This window comes from Eucalyptus grandis, chromosome 9, assembly GCF_016545825.1.
Source record: "Eucalyptus grandis isolate ANBG69807.140 chromosome 9, ASM1654582v1, whole genome shotgun sequence".
Classification (NCBI taxonomy): domain Eukaryota; kingdom Viridiplantae; phylum Streptophyta; class Magnoliopsida; order Myrtales; family Myrtaceae; genus Eucalyptus; species Eucalyptus grandis.
This window is the reverse complement of record NC_052620.1, coordinates 32,778,835-32,793,207: the sequence shown is the minus strand read 5'-3', so window position 1 is coordinate 32,793,207 and position 14,373 is coordinate 32,778,835. Positions and strand designations below refer to the sequence as shown.

At 40.2% G+C, this 14,373-nt stretch overlaps 1 protein-coding gene across 1 annotated transcript; it reads right to left on the bottom strand.

Moving 5' to 3' along the window:
* Positions 1-11,731: 11,731 nt before the first annotated feature.
* LOC120288511 (putative bidirectional sugar transporter SWEET7d) lies at positions 11,732-13,636 on the bottom strand. Its single transcript, XM_039302547.1, has 6 exons — positions 13,594-13,636; positions 12,687-12,871; positions 12,448-12,609; positions 12,245-12,364; positions 12,027-12,125; positions 11,732-11,788 (listed from the first exon to the last, which is right to left on the bottom strand). Exons 1-6 carry the CDS (start codon positions 13,634-13,636, stop codon positions 11,732-11,734), a joined length of 666 nt encoding a protein of 221 aa, XP_039158481.1.
* Between the last annotated feature and the right edge of the window lie 737 nt (positions 13,637-14,373).

Below are 14,373 nucleotides of genomic sequence, written 5' to 3'. Positions count from 1 at the left end.
TTTCAAGTCGGTCGCATTGATCGCACGAGATTTTTACACAAGGTCAGAGATCAAACCATCGATGGAGATACATGGCTGCATTCTTAATAAGCTAGTAATAGACAGTAAGGAGATCAATGAATAATTCCTTCTTGAACAAAATTTTAAGTACCAGGGAGGGGGGTCATATAAGAATTTAATTTTGATTTACTTTTGCTGCGAAGGGTCTGAAGACATCTTTGCAAGTAGTATCTTGGCTTGGGTGGAACACTTATATAAGCTGATGCGAACTATAAATAATATAATTAAGATTTGTTCATCGAGTGTTCTAAGGTGCTTTTTGAGCACTTGATTTCTTGCGGCGTAAAAATGAATTCTCATTTAGCTTTACGATGAGGAAACCCATCTTAGATAGTTAACTTTAGATTATGAAATGAAAGGGATAAACTGTTGTCAAAATTTAGGATGGTTGGGCTAACCATTAACCTCGATTTTTCAAGTATCGACTTTGCACTACAAAAAAAGGAAAAAAAAAAAAAGATTGTATGTCCTATGCATCATATAGATCAATCAAGTACATTTGAAGCAATTTATTTATTAGGTAAACTTCATGATAGGACCCATTTAATTTACAGTTCCGTTAGTATGGATCCACGGGATCCATTTTGCTATCATATGAAGGAACGTATTTAAAATAATATTGTTTTGACACCAGTCCACTTCTTAAATTAGGTTTAATGAAGAATATAGAGTTTTTATTTTCTTTTTCTTTTGACTTCTTTCCCATCATTTTGTTAACTATTCTAAAACAATCATTTATTTCCTTTTCGCTTAAGCAAGTGGCACGAATTTATGATATATTGTAGGACAAAGTCCATCTGTGCTATATAAGGGTTGAACGGACTTGGTTATTTAGAGAAAATGTAATATTACTTTATTTTGTATTCTTTATATTGCTCAACCATATATGTTTTTAAGCATGAAGTCAATTGTTTAGCTTACGTACGTAGATTGCTCGCGCCGGCCGAGCTACGTAGATACTAGATAGTGCCCGCTGGACATCTGGGAGAGTTTCTTGCTCGAGCAGAGCGAGCACACACTGGCCGGCTGCCGCCTGCTGGTGCTTCGGGTGCTTCCTGCACGGCCAGGCGGCGGCCGCAGTCCTGGACCCCCTCGCGTTCGCCATTCTCACATTTCTATTAGGCCTCTTTAGTCAGTGGTCGCGTCGCGATTACAAAGAGGGTGGGGAGGTTGAGGCTGGTGGTTGTCGGTCCGCTCGCGGCGGTACTTCCACGACAGTTCATGCGAGCTTCTCCGGCGCCTCTCAAAAATTGCTTTTATCACGGGTTCCAACAGAGGGGGTTTAAAAAGTTGGCGGAGGACCAAACGTGCGGATCGGGTCCAGGTCATCGCGCGGGGCCCGCATGGGAGGAGGAGCAAATGGCTGGGATGGGGGCGTGGATGAAAAAACGGTGAAGTGTAGGATGGGGGAGCATTAAACTTTCTACGGAGGCGGAGGGGGCGGCGTGGAAAATCTCGGGATGCGGGGGCCGAGGCGGCGTGGCGCGGACGCCGTGGACAAAATCAAAAGATGGAACCAAACCAGCGACATAAAGATTAGGACCAAATAGTGATGCCAACTTAGTCAGCTCCCATCTAACTCAGATCTCTTGGAATTTACCATTTGTTCCGACAATGACCACTTTGCAAATTTTATTTAAGACGCAACATCAAGTTTACTAACCATAATCTTCATCATCTTTTCAATCCTTTTGTCTACTAGAAGGACTTCTGATCTTGGCAATCCAAATTGGGCCCCGTGTCGACCCCAAGCAGCTCGATGTATCTCCGGAAGTAGCTGAGCTGGTCGTTGACCCTCGCCTCCCTGGGGATGCCGCACTCGAGACCGCCATTGATTATGTTGGCCACAAGCCCGAACCCAGCCGTCCTGTTCATCGCGAGGTCAGCCTCGGAGGGGCATTACCTCCCGACCATGACGGCATGGCAGGAGGGTTTGGGCTTCCTCTCCGTCATCCAGAACAATAGCGCCGTCTTGAACACCACCAGCGAGTCGTTGGGCACTGTCTCTGGGTTCCTCAGCCCGTCAAAGCCCAGCTCCTTCCCGGTGGGTCCGTAGTTGTAGTAACACCAACACCGTCACTCAATTTGGCTAGTGTTCTGTTATGCTGACTAAGGGACAAGCAATCGCCTAAAACCAATCACTCGCTAACTGCAGGAAGATGCTAAACCGATATTCTCAATTGCTAATTACAGCTACCAAATAGAATTGAATGATCATCGTACAGATATGAAAGCTACTTGAATCAACTCGCGTTCTCCAAAATTATGAAGAAGTACAACAAGGTACATTAACTTTATCATTCGAGCTATACTCTTCAAGGTCTTTGAATGCTTCACTATGCTGTGCTAATACGAAATTATGCGGATCACTCATCGCAATGCTTCAGTCTCGCTAATTACCAAATTAAGCCTTCTATTATCTCACTTTCAAATGCATAAATATTGGGATTGGATGATTGGAGCAATTTCTTTCGATCTTATTACCACAACCAACCATAGCGAAACTAATTCTGTCGATGCCTTATAGCTTTTTGTTCTTGGCCATAGCCATATCCATGGCCAACATTAAGACTGAGAGCCTGGAACTAAGGAAGAGGACTTCCCAATAACCCAATTCTGTCCCTTTCTTGAATCCAGATACAAGGGGATAAATGACCTAGAGCACCTCCTTATATGTTTGCAGCGTACATCGCCATATGCAAGATAATGAATTCGAGCAAGCTGCAGAAAGAAGGCATTCGAGAATGATTCATCTGGTTTCTGGACAATCTTCCTCATACATTTAGATGGGGCACTTGTAATGAAAATGTTTATGTATGATTATGTGTGACTCATGCACGAGTATAGTTCAGCTAATTTCACCCGTGCTAGGCCTCCAAGTTGCAGATTTACATCGGTTCAGAAGAATAAATTGGCTTATATCATTTCAGAGAAGTTTATCGGAAGAGGTATCGAAACAACTAACGAAGTCGATATATATTTGCAATTATGAAGAATGAACTACTGGACTGCACAGGAAGCAGAGTTAATTTGCATTGGTCTTCCCGTTACAATATACAAATTTGAATCCTGAGGAACTAGACAATTAGTTTTTAGATAACTCAACTTTTGGAGTATATTCTTGTGGATAACTCATCAGTTCAAAGAGTGCCGTAAAACAACTAATAGAAGTGCCATTGTATCTGAGGAACCTGTTGGGTATTCATGAATCATGTATAAGAAAAATTAACGAAATAAACGCAGCGGAAACAAAGATATATTTTACACATGATTCTCCTAAGGCGTTGTTCGAGCGTTTTAATCAAAAATCTAAACATAAAAAGGGAGTTAAACGAATTACCTCTCGAAGCGCGCTTTGAAACGAGTCGGTTCGGATGTTCTACAATTCGAGTCCCACAAGCGTCGGACCTCTAGTTCAGACACACCAACAACGAACGTCGAACGGAAGAGAGAACCTTCGGATATTCTCCACTTCGATTATGCTAGCAATCACGTGGAAATGATCCACCGTATCCTCGATGTATTATAGTCACGGCCCGAATGAGAAAACACTATACTTTCTCGTCTCTCGAAGAATACAAGAACACACATGTTTCTCTTGATTTTAACAACCCATTTTCTCTAAAAACCAAACAGCGCACACCCACCTTTCTCTGTATTTCAACCCCTTGAAGTGTCGCCAAAAACAAGACGCACACCCACAGAAAATCTCTCTTAGTTGCAACATTTTTGCAGCCTTTCTTTTAATATTTATACATGAATCAGCAACGGTTGCCGATCGTGGGATCAACAACCGTTGCTGATCCTCGTTCTCATGCACGATCGAGCACGATCGTGCATGAATGGAATGGTCAGCAACCGCTGACCGTTTATGCACGATTTCGTGCACGATGGTCAACGGTTGCTGACCATCCATGCACGAACAAAATGCGTGCACGATGGTCAGCAACCGCTGACCATCATGCACGAATTCGTGCGAAGTGGTCAGCAAAAAAATTTGCTGACCATTTCCACATTAATTAATCAATTAATTAATTAATAATTAATCAATTTCCTTTAAAAAAAAAATAAGAATAATAACATAATCCTTATATGTACAAATGGAATCCCTAGTATGTACATATTACATAGCAGCTTTAGGGCATATATCTAACAATCTCCCACTTGCACTAAAGCCAACTTGTTTGGTATGTTAACATATATCCACTTTGGGCATGCGTGTGCATCATATGCAAGTAGGCTCGTGACTATGATACAAATTAAATTAAATCTCATTTAATTTAATTTCAAATCGACTCAATTCGATTGTAGTAATTGCAAACACATTTGCAATAATATTTCTCTCTTGTTCCACGTTATCCTAGTTGTTTATGGTGTGTGACATCCTTAGGTTCATCACTAAGCTGGTAGTAAGACTTGTACTAACACATTAGTACTTCCAAAAGAATTAATTGTCCCGATTAATCTTTTAGGTCCTACAAGCCACGATTGACATCTAGCAATATGTCATGGCTACCAGATAGTGTGAATGCTTTAAGAACATAATGAACTGTCAGCTTTGGCTACGGTGTAATTCAATCCCCGTCTTACTATGTCCCGATCAAACAAAGACCATGGAATATTTGTCAAGTCATTAATTCGATCATATGCACAAATCTAATTGACATGCATTTTATTTGAGACATAAACAATTTATTCTCGATTACAACCCCGGCCGAGGATTTCAATGCAGTGTCACAATTAGATCGCATAGGACATCATTATCATACCTTGCATATAACAAGGAGACAGATTCCATATTGCGCACACGTGTAACTTCCTATATGAATAAACTATGACCATCAAGTATAAAGACGGATCGACGACCCGGCATTATGTGCACCCGTGAACCATAGTTGTTCGATACACAAGTTAACACTGTGCCTCAGGTCTAAGGATTATTTACACAAGACCAAAGCATGAACAATTAGACATTGACCACGCTAAAAGCTTCCATGTCGCTAATCGTTCCATATGCCTCACGTTCAGTGAATTTGTCTAATACAAACACCTGTGTTCTAACTCAGGCATCATAATACCTAATAACATGTGACTCATCATTCCCTTAAGTATCCAATACTTAATGGCGAAGTTAAGAACACACCGGTCTCAACAGGATTATTAATATCCACTTAATAATCCATCGACCGGGAACAATTTAAAGATTCAGTCTAACTATGAACCCGTCACATATATTCTTGACGTCTCAAGAATAGGTCTAGTTGCAACTGATCTTATGGAATCATTCATCAATATAAAATAATTGGACAAATGAATGAATACGTCATTGCCATTAATTAAATAATAATAATGAAAGTACAACTGAAATCCCTAATATGTAACTATTACATAGCAACTTTAGGGCATACATCTAACAATTTCTCACTTGCACTAAAGCCAACTTGCGGTACCTCAAACCCATTGTATCAATATGTCTTTCAAAAGAAGGCGAGGTAAGGCCTTAGTGAAGGGATCTGCCACGTTTTCTGTTGAGGCAATTTTCTGCAAGGCGATATCACCTCTCCCAACAATTTCTCGATGAGATGGAAGCGTCTCTCAATATGCTTGGACTTCGGTGAGACCTTGGTTCCTTAGCTTGAGCTATCGCCCCATTGTTGTCACAAAACAATGTGATCGGTTGCTCAATTGAAGGAACGACTCCAAGTTCAGAAATAAACTTCTTCATCCAAGCGGCTTCCTTTGCTGCTTGGAAGCAGCTACATACTCGCCTCGGTGGTGGAATCGGCGGTTATGCTTTGTTTGGAACTTTTCCAACTAAGCGCACCACCATTGAATGTAAAGACAAACCCAGATGTAGACTTATAATCATTAGGATCCGATTGAAAATCGGAATCACTATAAGCTACAACTTTAAATTCTCCTTCTCCATATATCAAGAATAAATCTTTAGTCCTTCGCAAGTACTTAAGAATATTCTTGATTGCTATCCAGTGCTCTTCTCTGGATCGGTCGATATCTGCTGGTAATACTTACAGCATGCGCAATATCAGGTCTAGTACATAGCATAGCATACATTATGCTTCCAATAGCGGATGCATATGGTATCTTTGCCATCCGCTCTCTTTCTTCAGGAGTGTTGGGACACATCTCCTTAGAAAGACGGATCCCTTGCCTAAAAGGCAATAATCCTCTCTTGGAACATTGCATGTTAAACCGTGTTAACACTTTATCTATGTACGTAGATTGTGAGAGGCCAATCAATCGTCTTGATCTATCTCTATAGATCTTGATACCTAAAATGTAGGTTGCTTCTCCTAAATCTTTCATGGAGAATTTCTGTGACAAGAATAGTTTTATGGATGATATCATTGGTACATCGTTTCCAATCAAAAGTATATCATCGACATACAAAACTAGAAATGCAATTGCACTCCCACTGATCTTCTTGTATACACAAGGTTCATCCGGATTTTTGATGAAGCCAAACGATTTGACTACCTCATCAAAACAGATGTTCCAACTTCTGGAGGCTTGTTTGAGTCCATAAATGGATCTCTTAAGCTTACACACCTTATGTTTTTCACTATTGGATTCAAAACCCTGTGGCTGTTCCATATAGATGTCCTCATCGAGAAAACCATTTAGAAAAGCCGTTTTGACATCCATTTGAAATATCTCATAATCAAGGTGTGTAGCTATAGCCAACATAATCCGAATGGATTTTAGCATGGCCACAGGTGAGAAAGTTTCGTCATAATCAATTCCTTATTTTTGACGATATCCTTTCGCCACCAGCCATGCTTTGTAAATTCCAATTTGACCTTCAACGTTCATCTTCCTCTTGAAGATCCATTTACAGCCAATTGGTACAATACCATCAGGCAGGTCAGTCAAGGTCCAAACCTCATTGGAATACATTGAATCCATTTCAGATTTCATGGCTTTTAGCCATTTTCCAGAATCAATGTCCAACATCGCCTCCTCATAGGTTTTAGGATCACCGGGTTGATCACTATCATTCACAATGAATAATGGTTCAATATGATCAACCGAGTGTCTATAACGAGCAGGTGGGCGAGACGTTCTCGCACTTCTCCTAAGAGGTTGTGTATCGAAGCTCCCCCTTGAATCGAGATTGGTATCGAACTCGGTAGTTTGGCACTTCATTATTTTCTTCTTGTAAGACTATTTTCCGCCAAAGACACCACTTTCTTGGATGAACTGATTTTCCAAAAAGAAGCGTGCTTGCATACCAAAATTCTTTGGTTTGAATGAAAATAGAAATAATATCCAAGAGTTTCCTTTGGATATCCAATGAAGCGACCTTGTTCAGATCTTGCCTCCAATTTTTCCATTTTTAGCTTTTTTCACGAAAGCTGGACAACCCCAAATCTTAATATGATTAAGCGGGTTTCTGCTATGCCATATCTCATAGGGCGTAGTTGGAACAGATTTGGACGGCACTCTATTCAGTATATATACAGCTGTCTCAAGGGCATATCCCCAAAGGGATATTGACAAATCGGTGTAACTCATCATAGACCGTACCATATCTAATAAAGTACAATTTCTTCGTTCGGATACACCATTATGTTCGGAGTTCCGGGAGGTGTCCATTGTGATAAAATGCCATTCTCTTTAAGAAAGTCTAGGAATTCAGTACTAAGGTATTCACCTCCTCGATCTAATCGAAGAGCCTTAATACATTTTCCTGTTTGTTTCTCAACTTCAGCCTTGAATTCCTTGAACTTTTCAAAGGATTCAGATTTATACTTCATGAGGTATAAATAACCATACCGTGACGATCATCGGTGAAGGTAATGAAGTAATTATAACCACCTCTAGCAGTTTCATTAATTGGTCCACATACATCTGTATGTATTAATTCTAATATGTCGGCAGCTCGCGCACTTTGTCCCACAAAGGCGCTTTGGTCATTTTTCCTAGAAGACATGCCACAAGTCGAGTATGACTCAAAATTTGAAGGATCAATGTATCCATCATTACTCAACTTGTTAATTATGTCTTCTCCAATATGACCTAATCGGAGATGCCAAACATACTTTTTATTTGGACCGTCTCTAGGGCGTTTATTAGTTATGGCATTTATATCAATTCTATTTTGCTTATTGACATTGGTAATCACATTACCGGACATTGTAATGGTATAAAGATTGTTGGTTAATAAGCTAAAACCAACACATATTCTATTATGATAAATAGAACATACATCATCGGCGAAAGAAAATTCATAATTCTCTTTACCCAGACGAGGTATAGAGATGATGTTCCTAACAGCATTCTTATAATGCAAACAGTTCTTTAAAACCATTACATGTCCAGGAAGGGAAACATAAACGAAAAGTCCCTATAGCTAATGCAGCAACTCTTGCTCCATTGGCAAACGTCAGACAATCTCATTTCGCCTTAGCATCCTCGCTTATTTCCAGATTCTGCAAAGACATACAAATATGTGAAGTTGCAGCAGAATCTAGAACCCATGAGCTGGATTCAGCACTAACCATAAGATTGGTTTCAATAAGCATAGACACCATACCTTCATAAGGTCGGTTCTTGGGCTTGACCTTCAAGCTCGCGAGGTACCTCTTGCAGTTCCTCCTCCGGTGCCCTTTGACACCACAAGTAATGACATTTCCCTTTATCAATCATGGGTTTTGGTTGCACAACAGGTTTGGCAGGCCTCTTCCATTTATTCTTCTTTAAAATGGTCTTACCCTTTGAAGAAGAAGCCTTAGCCATAGCCACTACATTTGGCCTCGTGTTATGCATTTCCTTATCATAAACTACCAACATGCTATGTAACTCAGCAAGAGTTTTCTCCATCTTATGCATGTGGAAGTTTTGGACAAAACCCGAGAAGGAATCGGGTAAAGATTGGAGGATCAAATCCACAGCTAACTCATTGTCCATAACGAGATTCAGCCTAGCCAATTCTTCAATGTGCCGAGATCATTTTCAAAGCATGATCATTAACAGATGATCCTTCAGCCATCCTCATACGGTACAATGCCTTAGATATCTCATATCTAGAGGTTCGACCATTCTCATCAAAGTATTCCTTTAAGTGCAAAATGATCAACCCAAAGCATCTTCCATAGATTCATACTTCTTCGTAATTCATTATTCATAGAAGCAAGCATATATGACCTAACTTTTAAGTCATCATCACGCCACTTATCATAAGTGACACGCTCCTCTTGGGTCCCACCCTCGGGAAAGGAGGTTGGCATCTTTTCATCAAGCACATACCCAATTTTTTCTGAATTGAGAACAATTCTCAAATTCCTCACCCGATCAGTGAAATTGGGTCCAGTCAAACAATTCTTGTCAAGTATAGAAGCAAGTGGGTTTGTGGTCACCATTTTCAGAGTAATAATATATCTGTTGCAGAAAATAAATTGTTAGCCGTTGTACTTTTCATAATAACTATTTCATTTTGGTCTTTAAATGAAATAGATCCTCCCACTAAATTTATATTCGAATCCCATACTCCTTAAGATGGGAAGCGGTAATCTTCGTTGGGTAAAGATTACTAGTGGGGATTGGAGTCCCACTAGCCCAAAGTCCACCTCACCTAACAGTTATTGGTGTCCTATGAACTTAGTGAGTGAACCAGCTTGTTCAACGCATCATATGCGAGTCCCAATCATAACTTCGGCCTCTAGACCATGAAAGCCTCACCTAACAGTTATTGGCATCATGATCATAGTTAAGTCTAGCCCATCGTCTCATGCAAGTATTGAAAACACAAATGATTCCCTCACCTAACAGTTATTGGAAATCATTTGGCTCCAACCCCACAGCATCATATGTATAATGGAGTGGTCCAATATTATAAATGGTAATTAACCACTATAATATTGGATCAAACCACGACGATGGAAGGCCACGAGTCCGAAACCCGTTTCGACTTAATATTCTTTGTAAGGAGATTTGGGTCGTTATTAACGGTCTCACTTTGCACATTAACTGGTTTAACATGCACGATATCATAAACACAATAAATAAATAGATATCACATAATATCTATCCTATGTGGTGATCATGGAATTATGGTTCAATGGGTCTTGAGCCAAAAAGACCCATTTAGCCATTTTAATGTTTTAATTATATGGACCTGCTCTTCACTTTTTCTTCAATCTTTGAACTCTTCAAAGACCGGGCCCAAAGAGCTCACCGGTTTAATGGCTCCTCCAATGGCTCCTCCTCTCTTGTAGTATTTACATCAACAATTGAAATACTAAACTATACTAAAAATTACATATCAAGAAAAATTAAAGTAAAATAAAAGGAAGGACGCGGCCTCCATTTAATAATTACATCCCCAAAAAGAATACCTGTAATCATCATACATTCATCCATACAACAATCACAACAATTAGGGATTTTTCCATGATCACCACCTTTCCTTACGAGCCATAAATTCAAAATTTAAAGCTCTGGAAGGCATGCATAAAATTCTGCATATCATTTGTAGAATATAAACACGAAGTACAACAAGTTATGGATTTTTGATTCAAAATTGATTTAGTTCTAATTTTTGCTTAGTTGATTAAATTTATCACATAAATCAATCAACTTCTATAGGCCACATAAGAGCAAGAGAACCGATTCTCTTAACAAAAGTAAATTGGCCATTAGAACGCAAAAATATATTTGAACTATAAATCAATTAAACGCACGAAACACCTAAGGTTGGCTCTGATACCACTGTTGGGTATTCATGAATCATGTATAAGAAAAATTAACGAAATAAACGCAGCGGAAACAAAGATATATTTTACACATGATTCTCCTAAGGCGTTGTTCGTGCGTTTTAATCAAAAATCTAAACATAAAAAGGAGTTAAACGAATTACCTCTCGAAGTGCGCTTTGAAACGAGTCGGTTCGGATGTTCTACAATTTGAGTCCCACAAGCGTCGGACCTCTAGTTCGGACACACCAACAACGAACGTCGAACGGAAGAGAGAACCTTCGGATATTCTCCACTTCGATTGTGCTAGCAATCACGTGGAAATGATCCACCGTATCCTCGATGTATTATAGTCACGGCCCGAATGAGAAAACATTATACTTTCTCGTCTCTCGAAGAATACAAGAACACACACGTTTCTCTTGACTTTAACAACCCATTTTCTCTAAAAACCAAACAGCGCACACCCACCTTTCTCTGTATTTCAACCCCTTGAAGTGTCGCCAAAAACAAGACGCACACCCACAGAAAATCTCTCTTAGTTGCAACATTTTTGCAGCCTTTCTTTTTAATATTTATACATGAATCAGCAACGGTTGCCGATCATGGGATCAGCAACCGTTGCGATCCTCGTTCTCATGCACCATCGAGCACGATCGTGCATGAATGGAACGGTCAGCAACCGCTGACCGTTTATGCACGATTTCGTGCACGATGGTCAGCGGTTGCTGACCATCCATGCACGAACAAAATGCGTGCACGATGGTCAGCAACCGCTGACCATCATGCACGAATTCGTGCGAAGTGGTCAGCAAAAAATTTGTTGACCATTTCCACATTAATTAATCAATTAATTAATTAATAATTAATCAATTTCCTTAAAAAAAATAAGAATAATAACATAATCCTTATATGTACAAATGGAATCCCTAGTATGTACATATTACATAGCAGCTTTAGGGCATATATCTAACAGAACCAGTATCAACAGAAGTACTGTGGATCAAAGAGTGCTGTAAAACAACTAACAGAAGTACCATTGTATCTGAGGAACCAGTATCAACAGAGGAGGGTAAAACTTGGAAATTACGTCAGTTCAAACTATAAGGAAACATACTCTGTTACCCTCTAATAGAAACAGAAATCCTAAGTCTGACATTGAGAGATAGCTTGAACTAGTGGTTGGGAAAGGGAGCTCTAAAGCTGCGATTCACCTTCGTTCTGTAAAATGAGGAGGAATTCCATCTATACCATAGCCACGGCCGGAGCTACTTCGGCGATGGCATCTGCTCCAGGCATGGCAGGGGTAACAGGGTTTAAAGTGGGCGTGTAATAGCAATATATCAGCAACTGCAAGAGTCCGAGCAGCACCCCCACAGCATTTGAAACTTGTACAGTTGTTGATTAATTGTTAAACTTGACTCAAACGAAAACGAATTGAAATTGAACCAAAATTTTATTACAATTACCGTCTGATAGGAGTTGTGCAAGATGACCGAATAAACCACCCACACACAGCAATTGAGGAAGGTGGCCACTGCGACCCAGACTGACGAAGTGTTAACGCTCTCCGTTTTCATTACACGTATCTGCATTAGACAAATACAAAGAAAGATGCAGAACAGTGAGATTTTTAGCAGAAAAACAATTAAGAGGGGAGCAGTATATATACCGTGACTGCCAACGGAAAGCCATACATCAGGATGTTGACCACAACAGAGATGACTCCAAAGGCAATTTTCCTAGTATTGTGATGGTGTGCAACAAACATCACAACCAAAGAATACGTAGCGAAACAGGTGACTCCAGCATAGATGCAATACACTATCTTCTTCTGTAAAAGGAAAAAATACGAGCATTAGCAGCATGAGTGGAGAGATATAAATGTTAGGGAACCAAATTAAAGAATACCTTTCCATTGTTGTTGGCATAACGAATGAAAATGCCTACGTATATCATCTCAACTACGAAGCCAACGATATCGATGAATGTGAGGAGCTGGCTCGGTCGAACAATGCCAAACATGATCATAAATCCATAGTTCAGCAGAGCAGCCAGGTATGAATCTACCCTAAAGTGCCCTAGAGACCTGTTTCCTACGATAGTGACGATAGTCTCACTGTAAAGCAAAGTGTAACAGCCAGACATTAAAAAGTATTTACAAGAAACCGTATGAGCAGGCAAGGCAAATGAAGATTTGAGGCAATGTGTCGACTTGCATGCCACCAAACAGTCGACCTACAACTACTATTGACGAGATCATATGGATAGGGACACAATCAGGCAGAGATTCAGTTAAAAGTGGATACAACTGCATAAGAGAAGCAGAACAATATGCAATGCAAGATTTACCATCATCTACCTATCAAGTCATCAAAGCCTATAGGATGAACCATCAGCTGAGGAGAAAGCTGGACTCATTTTACAGACCAGAATATCCTAAGATCGAGAAGCAAGTGGGGGCTTAAGGACCCATGACGGCTTCAAACCACTATGGAGCAAGTCTTAACCAATTCGGCCAACCACATCAATGGTTTAATTTTCGAGAGCTTGAAATCTCTTACTGTGATTGAACAAATAAACGAACCCCATATACTATTATCACATTGAAACAGAGTACACAAATAAACTTCGTGAAGCGACGCAGGAGTACACAACAGGAGCATTTATGGAACCACATATATGAAAAGAGATGGCTTACATTGGACTGATGAGGAAAGCGGTGAAAGAGATTAAAGCTGATAGTGAGACAAAATGGAAGTTAGCCAAAAATGACAAATAAGAGAGGGAGGGGAGAGGGAGGGCACGAAACACTTACCGGCATACAGTATTATCATCTCAACATCCGACATCTCCTCCATTTTCTTCGAGCGAACTAAACAGAGACGAAGAAGAGATTAGAGGAGACTACTCTGAGAGAGAGCCCGAGAGAAGAAGAGAGGGAAGCTTAGCGAGAGAAGAAGGTGAGAGAGGGGCAGTGAGAGCGAACAGCCAGAGAGAAGAGAGAAAATGCGCTAGAGACAAAGAAGAGATTAGAGGAGACTACTGTGAGAGAGAGAGCCCGAGAGAAGAAGAGAGGGAAGCTTACCGAGAAGAAGATAGGGGAGCGGAAAGCCTGCTGCTCTATCGAGAGAGTAAGGTGAGAGGAAGAAGATGAGAGAGGGACAGTGAGAGCGAACAGCAGAAGAGAGAAAATGCTAGTGCTCGAGAGAGAGAAATGGACGGAGCAGTTAGGAGGGGGAAGGGAGACAGAGAAAGAGGGAGCGCGCGGAGAGCAGAGAGTACGTTTATGCGTGGGATGATCGCGCAACCGATTTGTCGTGAATAAGACAAAAAAAGAATGCACCCAAAACTCTCGTCCAAGTCAGCTGGAGAACGAGCTTGATTTTTTTTTTTTTAATCAAAAAAGGTCAAAATGCAACCGCGGGTCCAAAAAATATTCGCAGAGTGATTAATCTAGATGAACAAATATATCTTTCTTATATGATCAAATGATTAGCAAAAAAAATTAGATAAGTAAAAATCAAAATCAATTCGTAACTACATAAGTTTGGTTTCGTGGAATTACGGAATTTCAACGTATTAGAGCGAAAGGAAA

Excerpts from the sequence above, each read along its gene's own strand:
- LOC120288511 (XM_039302547.1), bottom strand. The coding sequence starts at position 13,636 with ATGGAGGAGATGTCGGATGTTGAGATGATAATACTGTATGCCG. Across the intron at positions 12,872-13,593 it reads GATGATAATACTGTATGCCG|GAAACAGGTCTCTAGGGCAC; the intron begins GTAAGTGTTTCG and ends TCACTATCGTAG. Across the intron at positions 12,610-12,686 it reads ATGCCAACAACAATGGAAAG|AAGAAGATAGTGTATTGCAT; the intron begins GTATTCTTTAAT and ends TTCCTTTTACAG.